Source organism: Opisthorchis viverrini, assembly GCF_000715545.1.
Source record: "Opisthorchis viverrini unplaced genomic scaffold opera_v5_4, whole genome shotgun sequence".
Lineage (NCBI taxonomy): Eukaryota > Metazoa > Platyhelminthes > Trematoda > Opisthorchiida > Opisthorchiidae > Opisthorchis > Opisthorchis viverrini.
The window spans coordinates 4,473,958-4,490,637 of NW_008751660.1; the positions used below are offsets into that span (position 1 = coordinate 4,473,958).

A 16,680-nucleotide genomic window follows, 5' to 3' on the forward strand; every position below is an offset into this window, starting at 1 on the left:
ACCTCGAACGGATTATTTTCTCATGATAATGAAAGTCGAACGTGGTTAAAACTGTAAAACGACACATCAATCGATAGGGTGGTTACATCATAGGCACAGCCTGCAAATTTATACCCAAGTCGAGATGTGAAGCCGAGAGAGTCTGTTCGAAATTAAGAAGTCCCGTCAAGTCAACATACCGCAGCCAAGATCGCTGGTTAAAATAGGCTATTCGATAATTTAGTCCTTCTGAAACATTACAAAAACTTAATATGTCCGAATTTGGTTTAACACTTACGGAGCTGCACTACAGGGGTTTAATCACATTAGCACATACCGCGGACTTAGTCGTTGTTTGTTTGTATCTATAGGTGGGCCTTCAAGGCTATCATATAAGGACGAACAGCATCCAAAAGGTAGTAGCAAGTCGCGTTGGCCAGATGGACGTCGAGAATCATAGTTTGGAGGCACGGTACTGCATCTAACGACTCCACCTCCGATACGATCACGTGACTAAGTACAGCAACCCCACTCCAAGCTATTCAGTTCTCCATAAAGTGATCATTCGCCTAATACGACCACATTCACGTGGATGCCTTGAGGTGTCAATAAGTAGGAGCACTGTAAAGTCGTCAAAAAAGTAAACAGAAGATCTAGTTGGGAAAAAAATCCAGTAATTTCGTAGGGACTGATTGTCTCACTCTGGAGCGAGAGATTAGAGAGCACCGCATCAGTGCGTTTAGAAAGTGCATTTTCCCCAGTGATCACTGACTACTTCCGCTACAGTAACATAAGCCGTTATTCAGTAACTTAAAGACAGTTGAGCATCCGTCTCATAGCTGAAGCCTCAGTCACTCAGGTGGTAAAGAAATATAAATCGTTCAGTTTATGTGCCTAACTTCCACGCCACCCTAAAAAAGTACGAGAGCTGGGATACTGCCAGGTTGCCCAGGTCAAGATGTAGAGACCGACTTCGAAACACGGACCTTCTCGCCAGTAAATTCGCGCTCGAATCACTGGGCCATCTCACCTGCATTAAGGTGATCGCATGATGGTTGTCCTACTCGTTATCTTCCTCAAAATAAAAGCATATGAATGCAGAATACAGGCATTTATCCAAACTGCAACGACAGAGCAGATGTTCGGGTGAGGTATAACTCCGCCATAGGAATTATCTCACTGAGACTCTCAACTGTGTTGAAATTCGGTGGGCGCAAATCCTTCCCTAAAGGGAACTAGAAGAATCGCAGTCGAAATAGTCATAAACTCCTTGTTCCGGCTCAATTTGGGCGAATCCAAGTGGATCTACATTAAAATGCGAGGATGTCGAAGTCATGGTGAAATTTTAACTTGCTGTATGATTCGAACGGCAGTAGAATGCAGTCTGCAGTTTCAGCTGACACTAAGTTTGGCTTCCTCTGAATATAGAACTCACAGAGAAGCCGGTGCATATTCTTACGCATCCACAACCATGTCCAATACAAACAACCTAGTATTATATTGATACTCTCAATGCTTGTCGTGTAATCTGAACAGCCGTTTCGCGTGCTAAGAGTGTCCTAAAAATCCAAGAGCATGGTTTTCAGTCACCACTGAATTTGTGGTCGTCCCATAATTCGAAGGTATATAAAGGTTTAGTCGAACCACCCGGAAGCTGTGTGCCGCCGAGGTTCCAGAAGATCACAACTACTTTTCTTTTCAAAAAATTACTGGCTTTATCTTTGACTCAAAAACGCACGTAGCACAACCATAATAGCAGGACGAGATTAATAAAATACAAGAAATAAAAAAGGAACTTTGAAGATGAAGTGAAAACGCCGACAGTAGCTTCATTCGCCGAATGTAGGTGGTTGCGGAAACACAACATCTGCCAGTTTGAGTGCGGTAAGACCACGCGCAACAGAGCAAGAGAGTTCAATCCCTGAGGTGTCACACAGTCACTAGGATGAAGACAATCCAAACTGAGCAGAGATCAATATATAACAAGTAGTAAAATGAACCGGGTCCAAATGAATAGCTGAAATCATGTACTTTGAGTTAATCAGCTGTACAGGATCTAGACTATGGCGTAAGCGAAAAATAACTACAATTCTCCATCAGGTATAGGGTCATGGTTACACAATCTCGCGAGTACTTCAGGAAGTTCTGCTCGATGTCGAATTTCGTCCATCGAATAGTCCTTTAACAACACGCCGTTCTCAAACACGGGTACAAGAATATCCTAAAGAAAAATGAAAATACACAGGAATGAGAGGACTTACAGATAAATACGACAGGAATGAAGTTTGACAAAACGATCGACAAAAAAGACGTAGTTAACCGAGTGCCAGAAAGAGCCGATCCTACTTGGCGCATCTTATAAAATCAGGAGGCCAGGATAACGAATATTGTGGAGTAGGGAAAGAATCCATTGTAGCGGTCATTTCACCAGGACGAATTACTGAAGAAATTCTATAGCTTGCCAATGCCATGGGTTATCGCTTTTATCTGATGATCACGAAAATGCTTCCTGGAACTGTTGATCGCGTAAGAAGGTTCAAAAAGTACACTTCCGATATGCCTGCTTCAGTTTATTTGCGATTTGATAGGGAAAAGACAGAGGGATTAATGTTTGGTATGCGGTACGGTTTGCGAGTAACTTTAAAGCTGTTCGGTTGCAGTCAAACCGTATAGGTGACCACAATAACGGTGTTGAGTACATACATTAATGTTTTCTCGCAAGTACCGAGTGGTTGAACCTGTTCAATACTCATCATGCCTAGGTGTTCGTTGTACGTGTGAATGAGGACGATGATAACGGTTAGGTAAGTGATTGACGGTAACTTGAAGTGTGTGCCTCGAAAGTCTTCGGGTAAGAAAGAACTCTGTGAATAAAAATGTTTATCCCGATGTGCTTGGTTATGGATAATCCTGAAACTCTTCCGTAGAAACACACAAGATGCAGTATACGAATATCTAATGATGCGTTTTAGGTAGTGACAGAAGAATGAACAAGAGTCGCAGAAATCCCACTGCATGATTTCACCAGAAATAACTTCAGTGGGTAAGAGTCATCCCCAGAACTCAAACGAACTGTCATCGCTTTTAATCTGTAGTATACATGTCTGCTAAAGAATGCGTATAAGGAGAAACGATGGGAGCTCGAATAATGGTCGTTTAAGTCAAGGGTTCACCAAGTGATCTACTCCCACCCCAGTCAGCCAGTGAGTTAAATGAAATTCACACCGGGAAGCCTTCCAAGATATTTGCAGATTGGTCAAAGGATGGCTGTGTGGGACCCCATTCAGATCAAACGTAAAAACCCTGACGAACAAAGCCATCGGAGGGCTTTATTCGGCAAAACACGCGCGCGACCACCACTCCAGTGGCAAAACCTTCAGGTAACTCTGACAAGACAACGTTGCGGAATATAGGTAGCTCGAGTGCGCTGCTTGGTTGTTGGTTTATTCGCCGAGATTGGGAGCTGGATTGCAAACGTTTCATCACCAATCGAGGTGACATTGTCAGTGCCGGGTTGGCCGGACTGATTAACCCAATCAACCTTGCAATAACGATGTCACCTCGATCGATGATGAAACATTTGCAATCCAATTGCCAGGCCCAGCGAACAAACCAACTCTGATAAGCCCAGAGTAGGCCAAATAAAAATGAATCGGGAAACTTGACGAACAAGGACCATCGGCAAGGGAGATCATACACCTGGACCCCCTAAGATACGACAATAAATTCAAGGGGAAGTACTTGGAACGCGGGAGACAGCATTCGATACACGAACAAGACGGATTCTCGGTAAAATATCCCTCTACTAAAGAAATAGAAAGAATAAAAATGAATCGGGAAACTTGACGAACAAGGACCATCGGCAAGGGAGATCATACACCTGGACCCCCTAAGATACGACAATAAATTCAAGGGGAAGTACTTGGAACGCGGGAGACAGCATTCGATACACGAACAAGACGGATTCTCGGTAAAATATCCCTCTACTAAAGAATATAGCAAGAACAGGGTAACGTAAGCATAGTGGGATGCGAAAAAACCTTAAACACTTGGACCAGGGAGCAAAGCTTCGAGTGCTGACAGAAGTATGCAACTTACGGTAGAGAAAGACAAGTTGAAAAAACTAATGAACTGTTTACGAAACAAAACCCAAACACGAAAATAGATTTGTTTTAGAGTGTAGTCCTGTGTCCAAACGACGGTAAACAGTTAGAAACAAAACTGAAAGAACAAGTGACGTTACTTTAGTCGCGCATCCTAAGCCTTCCTCGATGGTTATATAGTCCCCTTGTTCTTCACAGTATTCCAGTGTGAGGCGACCCTTCTTTGACGTCTTCTGCAGATCCGTGATGGGATGTTTAAATACATCAGCCTATGAAGTCAATAGAGAGAGAAAAACCGGCGTGTGTGTATGTGCGCGGAGAAAAGACAATAATTCTATGCATATATTGGGCAGAGGATGTGTCGTTTAACTTACGGGTTGTCCGTTTACGACAGCATGACTACACTTAAAGGCGCATTTCTGTGTGTCACGGTTGAGTTGCTGTAGCAGAGCTCCACCACTTCCGAAAGCGACGTTCTCCAGGCTCCACCCGGCTGCTTTGATGCTCTCCAAAATGGGTTCTGCGAAGGACGGAGGTATGAAAATAAGTAATGTAACAGTCGACGAAGGAGGTCACGTCTTACTGCAGAAAAGAACGGAAAAAGTCTAAAAACCAGTCAGTTCTGGAGTGTTCGCATAAAGCAATTAAGTCAGGGAAGAAAGTGTGTGCGGCACTATGAAAATACTGATAATATCGTGAACGAACACAGCACTCTATTACCAAGACATTGGTGTGTGTTCACCGTCGTTCAGCTGTAGCGCCCTTTCGGTGCCTAATTACCATGTCACCCGAAGGTTGTACGAGGGCTGAGATACTGCCAGGTTGCCCAAGCCTAGACAAGGGAAGTCGAGAGGCAGAGGTGAGGTTCGAACCACGGATCTTCCGGTCAGTAAATTCGCGCCGTAACCAATTGGACCATCTCGCCCCGTGTCCACCCAAGCGAACTGTTAAAATTCGGTGTCAACACCAGAGTACGGTAAAACGGCTCTAACCTCAGTAGACGTTGACAAACTCTGTAGATTTAACAGAAAGGATCACCCAGCGCAGTAGAATAAGCTAATACCGGTGCACTTAACGAATAAATCGTCCACATGTGTCGATGGAAAGTCACCAGTCATTATGCGAAATGACGACGTTGATCCTGCATAGCTGAAAACGAGTTAAAATATAAAAACATCTTGCCTGAAGTGAACATTGTGACGGTCAACAATCTTCCAACTCTCAGTATTGCGAAAGGTCGAATATGAGCTGAATAGAATTCGGATGGACAAATCGATCTCCCAAAACGGCAGACCGCGTCATTCGCTGCATATCAGAACTGTTTTCATTTTCATTGGGTGCGTATACTACGTGTAAACCGTTGAAAGATAAGCGTTGTTTTTCGTACAGCACTTCAAGTGACTCACGAGGATTCTATTCTTTCGAATAAACACCAGCGATGAAATAACCGGGGCCATTCCGGTGCACAGTCCCAACGGCTATAGATCGACTTTGAATTTCTTCCCAGAATGTCCAACTAGGCGTAATCGAATGTTGACGAACAATAGAGGGACCGAACAAATATAGCAAAACGTAATTAGCCGGTCCATTTTTTTATATTCAGAACGATTTGCAAATGATGATTCGGTCAGTGCAGTACCAGCGGTGTGCTAAGTTGACCACGACGGAACGTCAGCAACCGAGTGAGGACCAAGTCGCCGTGAACGAACCAGAACCTGGATGTCCCTGTATCGTAGCTCGCTGGTATGGTACTACGCTGCGCATGAAGATCTATAAGTTCCACTGCTAAATGGAGGACACGAAGTGCGCAACACAATAACAATGACGAAATTGCCATACAAAGCTGATTGGGTTTTCAGTATTAGCTGGACAGTTTCCGTATGGACCAATTCACCCGCAATCGGAAAGACCAGTTCTCCAGAAAATTCAATGAATTATACGCTAGGCAAATACACCGCTAGAATAATAATAGGCGTGACCGGTTGGGCCACGCTAGCCTACTCGAAAGTGTTGCATGTACACTTACAAGGTTCATGAATACCCTATCCCCCTGAAAGATGCGACGCAGCCAATCCTAATCCAGTCGACAACAGCTCGTTGATAAGGTATGCTAGTTTATCAGTAATCTTCAAAACACCAACCATTTGAAGTGCTCAACCAAAAAGTATAGCTCACTGACAGCGGGCAATCTCACTGAGAAGTTTCCTCTTAGGAGTCTGATAGTGTCGTTCCCTTAGTTGTTCGAGGTTGTTTGCTTTACGGAGGTGTCATAGAGGGAGTTTTGTGCTATCAACTTTGTAAATGGTTATAGGATTCGTAGGATCACTCTCGTTCGAAAAGCCCTCCTCCGGTCCGGATCCAACTATTCTGGATAGTCGACACTCAAGCGGAGACGAACTGCACTACAACTTCGATCCTATTCGAGAGCTACGGCCGACGAATGCCCGATGCGAGTTATAGAGTTAAATTACAAGCCCACAACCTCCATGACTTCAACGGTCTCTCGCTAATCAGAAGTAAAACGAGAGCCAGCACTACTCACATACATGGTGCTGCCAGTCTGTACCGAAAAAACCGCGATGCTTGGACACAAATTAAGGATCTTGTGCATTTGCTTACCAAATCTAGCGTTATCTACGGTTTCACGTGCGCCAACGGGCCCAGGGACACAAGCCACACAACCAGGCACCTGTAACTTGAATCTCGAAACATGTCTCCCGACAGTTGTTAAACATGCGCCAATCGGGAAACAGCTACAAGAATCAGGGTGCACAATAACGGCGCGTTACGCCTGGAGGGTCATCCACAAAGCACGACTCCATAAGTAGCAGAAGAAAAGGTCTAATACCATGTATTCAAAGGCAAAAGTGGTAATCGTTGGTAGTGCGAAGGGATTTCGGAATTTTCAATGAAGATTTCGTCCCGCACGTGAAACCGTCCACTGCTTAAAGGCCGAGAAGCATGGTACAGCCTTACAGAGTATCATTAGAAGTGCGCACCTCACAAAACTCCAAGAAGTCGCACAACATGTGTCCAAGTGATGTGAATTCCATGTTTGAACGATGAGTAGCGCTATATCCTGTCCAAGTACAGGTTTATCACACTGTTGATCAGCCGTTCGTGGGCGAACTATTAAGTTTTCAAGCACGTTGGATCCACTTCCTGAAATGGCGGTCAACCATTAGTTTTGCTAACGATCCTGATATCCATATATTAAACGGACCATCGGGAAGTCAGATCCTTTGGTTAAAAACGATTAACCATGCATGGACTTACCGAGGGCCTGTAACGAAACCCCATCACCTTGAATCACACGTAAGAAAGGAGGAAGGACCTTGTAGCCTTTGGAATTCACCGTATACTTGAACTTCTCACCAAGGATGTCCAAAACTTTCGGGACCACTTTGATGGGGTCCCCAGAGTCTGGCCTAATAACCAATGTCCCATTTCGATTTTTCACCTACCAACAGGAAAGAGAGCAGAACAAGTGACATACTGAAAAACGTTCATTTTCACATAAAGTTGGTGTTAATAGGAGACTTGACTGAATCATAGTTGAATCATTGTATTTCGTCAATCGGGTACCATTTGGTGTTTATGCATAACATAAAGTTGACGGAAACTCTTAGACTGCGCCGACCTGATTATTCTCGAGAGCGAAACCAGTCGTCCTCTGTCAAAGAGTTCTCATCAACCTTATGAAAAGTGTTCCGTCAAAAAAAGTGAGATGCCCACTTTACAGGTTCAAAGGTGAGGCTTTCGCGATTCCGAAGGATCACTGATGTTCAGCCCGCATCTGTTACCCCATACTGCGGCCGACAGATCAAAACCGATGGTGCTGAAGGATATAGGGGGAGATGGACTATGAACGGAAATCAATATAAATTCTCGCACCTAATGGCTTTATCGGGACACACTGCACGTATTGAGAGAGATCTAGGAACGTTCCCTAAGAAGTATAGTGCCTAACGCAGAGAACTTCTATATGAAAATTCAATCCCATTCACAGTGGTCGTCCTGAGACAGTTAATGACTTAAGGATAATAACATCAGTCAACAATTGCGCTATGATGATCGGCCAGCAGTACTGGAGATCAGAATTGCCACTAGGAACGAACAATAGCTGCGGATTGCGCGGATGACTTGAAGAAAGCTCATTTCTTTTTCGGAAACAAGGTGTTGCACCATCCATTTTTTTGGTGCGCAGAGGCAGCTTCGTTACACGAAACTGACAATAAGTTCGTGAGACCCACGGCAAAAAAATAACAGCAGCAATATTTCGAACTAAAAACAAGACGCTTCTTTCGTCGATCCACTCTAAAATTCAAGAAGTATGCTTCTAGCTTGAAAACTGGCGACCCGACCCCGGGGCTGAGTGGCGATTCACACGAGGATCCTATAGGTTGGGCGGGGCAACATCCCATCAAGAGTGCAGAGTTCAAGGCCAATTCAAAAACTCGCGAGAGTTGCACTAGTTTACAAGGTGTTTTAGACAAATGACTAAGAGTTCTCAAAATCTTTGTTGGCGTGTCAAAAGAGGCCTGATTGTATAGTAGTATAGTATAGTTATTCAACCAGGTGTTTCGTAGTCCGCGGGCCTACTGTTTCACTAGCTTAGAAAGAGAACCGGGAAACTGGTGAGTACTCCATTTTGTAGTTCACCAAATTGTTGATCTTAATGATGACTAATCACCCGTCCATCTTTCAACGGAAGCAGCGGGACGCCATCTGATGAAGAGGCTTTATGACAAGATTGCGAGCAAAATTCTGGTGAATGAGATCCTCAGGTAGTGGATCAGAGTCTTCATACCACTAGATTCCTGGTGACGATGGCGATCCGGAAGGCCAATTAATCTGGCCCTCGAATGGCTTTGTTCAATGTGTTTGGCCTGGTTGACAGATTGTAACAGAGTCTCATCAGGTAAGTAAAGTTCGTTGAATGGAAGTATGCAGGCGTTGCGCGAGAATGACCAGGCTTCTGTTTCTGACACCCATTGGGACTACTACAACACCTTGTTCTAAGGACTGAATTACATGCCACTGATCATGCTTTGACAGGCCTAATGCAAACGTGTACCTTAGGAAGGCATGTAGTGCGTCACAGACGTACACTAGGTTTCTTTGCAGGAGTTGCAACCAAAGTGGGCATTAAATCCTCCGGGAATGCTCACCGAATGAAACAATTAATTTGTTCAGTATTACGACTTCAGGAAGTGCTGCAATTCGTCCGACTAATTTCGTGCAGACAATATCTAAAGCATACGCTCCAAAACAGTTTTGGATTGACATCTACCAATGATCGATGAAAGCGAGCCCTATTTGGTTTGATGAGCTATAGGCATTAAGCAGTAACACAGTGAGCGCCATTTAGGAAGCAATACAAAGACAGTCGACTAGCTGCGTTCAGCTGAAATGATCATTCTTTGGTTTTGTTACTTCTGCTATCGACCGAGTGTTATTTACCTTGGATAGTCTTATTTCGACTCGGAACAGCAAACGCTGCAAGCCTGCCTGTTCTGTTCATAGTAGGCGAACAAAATTGGTGTTTCAATACGGTACACATCGCAGCTAAACAGTGTGGGCGTTCGCTGACCACCTACACGAAGTTGGTTGTCGCGTGGCTTGGAAAGAATGTCTCAGAACTTCACACAGAACTAGAAGCTTGTTAGCACAAGTCTACAACTAACTAAACAGTAGATGGGTTTCTGAAGGCTGTAAACAAATATTTAGAAAAAAAGAGTCTAGCGAGAGAGTGCAGCACGGTTAAACCATAATCTACGCGGGCCCAACAGTAGGTTTGGAAAAGCCAGCTGCGGGCCATGGTAGCTGGCTTACAACCCCGGACAACAGCGAACGGTTGCTGCACTTATGTGCTGACTGTTTCTATGCAGTACTAAATTCATCATCATCACCATCAACATTAAAGACAGAAACATCAGTGTTGACACCGATGCTTCACTGCCATACAACCATAAAGTTCATCGAATTATATTTAAATCCCTAGAGTGAAGAGAAAAAGAGTGGGTAAGGGAGAGGAACTAGTGTTGGCCTATGTCAAGCATTCTGGTGTCTACATCTCCGAGCGCTTAATCAGAAAACCTGGAAAGAAACTGACAGTACGAACGCCACTGATATCGATTGGCCGCCATTCATTGGAACGTCTTCAGCCAAGCACGGGTATGGTCACCGGGCCCCATCCTGAAAGGCGTACAACATCAACAACACCCAAACTTTTCGTGATATTTTTCACGCCCTTTTGCCAAGTAATGCGTCGTCCGCCTTGCTGGTTTGTGCCATCCCGAAAGAGGCACGGAGAACAAAACTCGTCTCGGTTGACGGTATTTCGGTATACGGGTACTAAATTCCGAAACAACTGGAACCACTTGGCCACATGGTGCCCCTGCATGCGAGTCAACATCAAATACAGATAGATCACATCACCATTGGCAATAGGCGGCATGGGCAAACCACCGACTGTCACTCGTTATGGAACACTTGGGTGGATTCAGATCACGCGCTTATTCGTTTCTGTTTCTAGTTGCGTTTTTTTCCGGAGTGTCCAAGATGCACATACCTCATCTGGCCATTCAGCTCTCTGACCCTGATGTGGAGCAAGCCTACCGAAACAACCTACTGAATTTCCTTTCGATGTTGAATCTTTCTGGAAGGTACCGTTTGCAACCTTGTAACTTGCTGGGCGCTCTGCTTGTGGAACAGCGCGACCACATAGATCGAAGCACTGGATCTCGAGCAACACTGAAAGTGCTCGAATCTCGGAGTGGAGTGCAATACCACTTGACGATCTGTCAGATGTCAGCAGAACAGAGTATCTGCACGAATCGAGAAGCTTGGGTGATCCAGTGTGGCGGTTAATTCCTTATTCCTTCAACTAACTTCACTTAATTTATCTAGTACATCCGTGCTCACTAGATCACGCGACTCCTTTGTTCCGCAAATGCACAAATCACGTGACAAAACCCTGTCCCTCTCGCAACCTAAACTGACAAGTCTGTTCCCGTCTTGTACGCGTCGGAACGATTGGAGGTATTATAAACGTGTCAAACCTTCCTATATATGGGAAGACACGACGGTCATTTCACACATACTCGTGCGCGCAGAGGGCAGGGGTTAACCAAACTCTTTGAGTCCGCAAACAATTACGGAATACGTGTAGCCAACACGTTACGGTCGTCCGGACTTTCACCCAGGAACTCTCACCATAAGTCACCTTTTGACTTGTTCCATTGTTTGCACTGTATGTGTTTTACCATGGTGCAATAAGTAACTGTAACCATAGTAAAAACTGTTATTAGTGCATACATCTTCTGAGTCACATTATGGCTATCGCAAACCGCGCACTAATAATTGGTGAGCCCGACGTGACAAACAACCGACGTATCTGACGTGACAGTTGGCCGTTTCTATTACGTTTATCTATACGTCATTCACACTGTGATTAAGCGCACATGATTCGCCATGCCAAGTTCTCTGGTACGAGAGAAACCTCGAACTTCTATTGCATTAACACGCAACACCAATGCCGCGTCTGTCCACATTCCATCATTTTGGCATTACTTCATGCATCCGTTCGCCGACCGATCGCTCCATCAGCAATGTACCGCCAAGTTTTTCAATGGTTTACATAAAGTTTCAAACCCCGGCGTACATTCATCTCTCAAACTCACTATCCAACGTTTCGTATGGTCGGATATGACCAAAGATATACTTTAATGGACAAAAACTTGTCTACAATGTCAACGTTCAAAGATAATTCGCCATACTCCTGGGCCACTCCGGACTAGCGATTCGACCATGTTCACCTCGACCTTTTTCAGACCCTCTGACGGTCAAAAAGTGAACTTCATTCAAAAAAAGATGAAATCCTCTTTGATATTCCACTAGAATAATCATCCTGACTGGGGAATTTTGAATTTTTCGTTGCGTGAAGGACAACTCCGGAGATTCATCAGCTTTCCATACCAAATACTTGCCCATGCTATTTTTATCTTTTAATTCAAACTTGCGTTACCAATGGGAAAAATATTTTGTTGCTTACTGGTAACTGACACGGGAATGAAATTCCACGCCTTATTTATTATTTTGGAGATTTAAGTGCTCATATCAAAACCCTCCGCTTTCACTTATGTTCCTACTCCAGTTGGATAACTCAGACCGTTGGACAAACAGAGGGAAAACGAAACACATAGTTTCGGTCTTACCATAAACTTATTGAACAGCCCACTCGTCCCGTGAAACTATTTAGAAGTCAGCCACGCCCACATGCTGATGATAGCGGACGGGTGATCTGATTTCATTGCTGAGTGATACCCTGTTACTACCGAATATCGGTCCACGTTCTGTATTTACAACGGGACTACAGAGAAGCATCCGTTTTATTACACAAATCCGAATTAACTGGACAACAGTGCCAGCGCAACGTGCGGCACATTGACAAAACACTCTGGCTTGTTCCTTCGTTTGAAGCTAGGCATTTCCTTCGTTAAAGCGATTTTTTAGCTATAATAGCGCACACCGATCACCACACAAAGTAGTGTACTCTTAGCCAGTGACCTAGCAAGGGGGGTTAACAATTCCTTCTGGAAGAAAACCCTCAAGGGGGCAAAACAACTGGGCAGGTCGCAATGAATAACACTCACTTGAACCCGTAATTTTTCTCCCCATATAGATTCACAAGCGTTCCACACGTTATAGCTATCCGAGACACAGGCGAACGTCCCAGTAGGGTAAATATCCAACAGATGTTTGTAAGCATCAACTTCGCATTCTTCACCCCATACGGTCATTGTACTGCAGAAATAAGTACGAAGGTAAGAAAAATAGCTAATGACGACTAACGGAGAAAACAACGGTGGCTGTTTGAATATAAGGCAAGCAGCATAGTACAGTGTGATCTGAACGAAAAACAGTTATTCCAGAACGCTACCATTTCGCAAAGAAAACCGAATTCGTGAAAGAGCGATAATTCAGCAAGCTATATGTAATTACAGTAGGTTTTCTTCGTCCCAGCTGTTTACTACGAGCGTTTTGTCCAGGAGAGCCAAGTTACAAACCTTCGAGAGTAGTCCTATAGGATTTTCAAATGTAGCATAAGCGAAATCAGTGTGGTCTTGCACAGATCTCATCTTCGTGTATCCAAATTTTAAACGGTCACTTAATAATCTTCTCCATAAATCGCATGCTGTTGTGATGAAAGCTTCCGTATGTACTTCGTATGTCAGCATCATAAAATCTGGGGAAATCTCTCAAACAGGTTGTTGAGATCCCTCCAAAAAAACCAAACTTATGGCAAAGCTCACACAGAACAGAGTTTGCAACATTACATCTAACCAAACTAACCAAGTGACGCTTAGTCCTGACTACTGGTGACACGTGCCTTGACAAGTGCGGGGTTATAGCCACCTGAAAGTTTTCTGAACACTGAGAATATTGCTTTGCCAACAGTCACTTATGTTGCTATATCAGATGATGGTATCAATACCCGCACTGTCGTCTCTTATAACTTTAGGTGGCAAAAATATCTTTCTGGTTTCTTCTAGTGAAAGTCGTAGAACAGTAGAACCATTCTTACTAAAGCACAGAGGGTTACATTATTGACTGCTCTTTGTTTTTCTGTGTGCAACATTCATGTCTGTCTCTCCCGGCCGGATTTCAGCTCACTAAACCATAGCCAGTTGAAACGATTTAGACTATTCAACCTATTCATTGGGGTCAGTAGATTGGAACTACAGCATCACCGTTCTCTATGCGGAGGATATAGTCGGATGCTGCATTTTCGAAGGCATTCCAGGATTATCGATTATGACATTTGCCGAAGAAGCAATGAACAAACCAAGTAATACGTTCGGTCTTTCGGAGTTTTCTGCCAATGACCATTGATTTTCAATGAATCATTTTTTATGCAGCAAGAATTTGAACGACCCACGGATTGGCCCGTCCTGAGCTAAGGGTCTAACCTCAATTCATAAAGGCTCCCCTTAGAGGGACCCATAATACTCGTTCCAAAATGTCAGAGTTTCTGGCCACACTTTAACCAATAATCTTTTTCTCCCATTTTTTTTACTAAATTATTTGTAGAATTTCAGAACATCCTGTCCCGCCGGGTTTCGGGAATCGAACCCGGCTGCCGAGACCCGTGCCTTCCGTTAGAACTTTTTGGGCATATCATTGTTCACGTACGCAACAGCAGTATTTCAATTCAAGGCCTGGTACTGTTGAAAACGTTACACTTCTGTGAGAGTAGCGCCCAGAAATCTATCCTAAACTGAAAGTGGACATGACATCTCCTAAGTCTAAGTGGTGTTTGCAAATTTGAATAGTTGGATAATTTATAAAACCCAGGGAGATGAAATAATACGGCTTTGTTACCATACCATTTCGATTATTAACCCTTCTTTAAATATAATTTTCACCATATCTATACCATATGGAAAAATGTGGGTTGTTCTTATGTGTCGAACATTTTTCCAAGCAGGTTGATTCAAACCACAAGGAGAGTTATGGATCATGTGCTTCAGAACCACGTTTCCATCAGCCACTTTTGGTTGCACCAATTTAGCACACATCTCTCATCCAACAACAGTAAATGAGCCAAGCCCCCTCTGTGACGTTCTAGACTCAGTCGCACCTGATACATCTAAATAACAGCATTAGTTCAAATGGTATCCAACGAAAAACGGTTCAGTTTTGTGTCACCTCCCACATCGATATGAATGGTAATATTGAATCACCGGATCTGATTGCCGTAACCAGGGTTGACGATATTTATACTCCAGAAACAGGATATTCGTGAGCAAATGTTAAATTTTGCTGGATCAGCTGTCTATTTTCCAAGTGACTTATCGGAAGTCTCGACCAATAGGTTCTCCAACGTGTTACAGTATGCATAAGCGTTCTTTGGCAGCATGAATCCATCAGCGGCCACACAAAACGTCACTTTAAAACAAGCATTCCGGAACAGCATTATGAACAGAGCTTCTAAGCATAGTAAGGAGGGCTTAAATTCACCATTTGTACTGATCCATTGAAATGCAGCTTGATAACACTAAGTGGTTCGCTGACCGAAAGGTTTGATCGTCAGACTCAGTAGAGTTAGGTACGGGTAGCAGCCACTCAAGTGAGAACACACACCCAAAAGGTGATTCACACAACGCAAGAGCATCTGGAAGTAAGGCTGTATAATCTGGTAAGCACAAAAAACTTAGCCTTATACGATTACCCACCACCAAAGCTATGTGGACGAGGCAAGCAGCATTGGAGTGATCTCAGACGATGATAGAGTAGGTGGGAAGTTAGGAACGCTAAACACTTGCATCGCACACACGAGACGCGATCCGAAAGGCTGCCACATGTGCATGTGTGTTCCTAGTGCCACTATGAATAACAGACCCGGAAAGTCGGGGTGGATATCAAATAAAATGTGCAAACAAAAAGAGGAAATTCCTCATATTTGTGGAGTCTTTGAAGTGCCACTGCACTGTACTGGCAACTCAATTTAGCTCAAGATTTATAGACAGTAAACGCAACGTTTTCTCTGGTTCGAAGTCATCCCTAGAAATTTAGTAATACGCAGATGTTCCTGAGCCGAAGATGGGCTGGAAATAGCACCAAGTGATGGTGTTTCCGATGAAGAGATGAGGGTTTTTTCGAGAAATTTCTAATAGTAAAGCTCTTGGGATAGTGTCATTTTGGGTTTTAAAAAGATCTATGAAATCTCACAAAAGCTCATACAAGAAAGAAGTTAAATATCACTAATGGGGGTTCGCACTGAAGGATTGAGATAGACCTAAGGGCTGTGGTCTCGGAATATGGAAGAGTGGGTTCAAGCAAAAAAAAACCGGATACGAAGGATGACGTCTCATTTTGGTCGCGTTGCAAAAAGAATATGTTCACCGGATGGCTCAAAATGAAGACCACTGGATTGAGTGGATAACCCTCAAAGGGGGGTGAAATACTGGTAGAGAGCATTAATTCGGTTTGTCCCAACCCTTTCATTCATAATGTGATGACACATAATAAAGCACAAGTAAGATGGTTCTGAGGGTAGCCAATGTTTTTGCCTAGTTCGTGGGTAAAAAAGCTCGACAAAAAACTAACCTGTGTTCGGTGGCCGGGATACTGACCCCAGCCATTGGACAGTGGTAAAAACTCCGAGCGAGCATGACTCCTGCTAAAGTATCGGTTCCCCGAAAGTTGACCAAATGTGCTGCTCCACCAAGAGCTGCGGACTGTAAATGAGGGCGTGAAAAGTCAAGAACCTATGTGCGTGTACGTGTGGAAATACACAGCAAGCGAAATTAACCGAAGGCTACAGAGCGATAGACTAAGAATAACAAAGGAAACGTGCATGACCAGGTGTTAAAGACTGCGTGTTGTGAGGCGATGTGAAAACTGGCATACATAAGCGCTGTGTAATTCGACGGTTCAGCAATCAAAACCATATGTTACATTCTCGATTGACGCAGTCAAAGTCCAGCTAAGCAGCCACCCACAGAAGATAGAAAAAGTGCGGTGTGGCTGGACATGGTTGCCTAAACCGGACGTTGTGACTGGTGTGTCGGTAACGGTACTCGGGGACATT

At 44.0% G+C, this 16,680-nt stretch overlaps 2 protein-coding genes across 2 annotated transcripts in view; one reads left to right on the top strand and one right to left on the bottom strand.

The window, feature by feature from the left end:
* Window positions 1-1,688: 1,688 nt before the first annotated feature.
* The window catches only part of T265_00471 (hypothetical protein), a gene marked incomplete at both ends in the record, with an annotated part of 19,723 nt that continues 4,731 nt past the window's right edge, over window positions 1,689-16,680 (bottom strand). Inside the window, 6 exons of the mRNA XM_009164244.1 lie at window positions 1,689-2,200; window positions 4,223-4,351; window positions 4,457-4,602; window positions 7,359-7,542; window positions 12,740-12,890; window positions 16,197-16,327. Of these exons, the coding sequence (XP_009162508.1) occupies window positions 2,063-2,200; window positions 4,223-4,351; window positions 4,457-4,602; window positions 7,359-7,542; window positions 12,740-12,890; window positions 16,197-16,327 (879 nt within the window). The remainder of the gene's footprint in view (window positions 2,201-4,222; window positions 4,352-4,456; window positions 4,603-7,358; window positions 7,543-12,739; window positions 12,891-16,196; window positions 16,328-16,680) is intronic.
* T265_00472 (hypothetical protein) overlaps window positions 8,961-16,680 on the top strand; it is a gene marked incomplete at both ends in the record, with an annotated part of 13,372 nt that continues 5,652 nt past the window's right edge. The window contains one exon of the mRNA XM_009164245.1: window positions 8,961-9,003. Coding sequence (XP_009162509.1) covers window positions 8,961-9,003 — 43 coding nt within the window. The remainder of the gene's footprint in view (window positions 9,004-16,680) is intronic.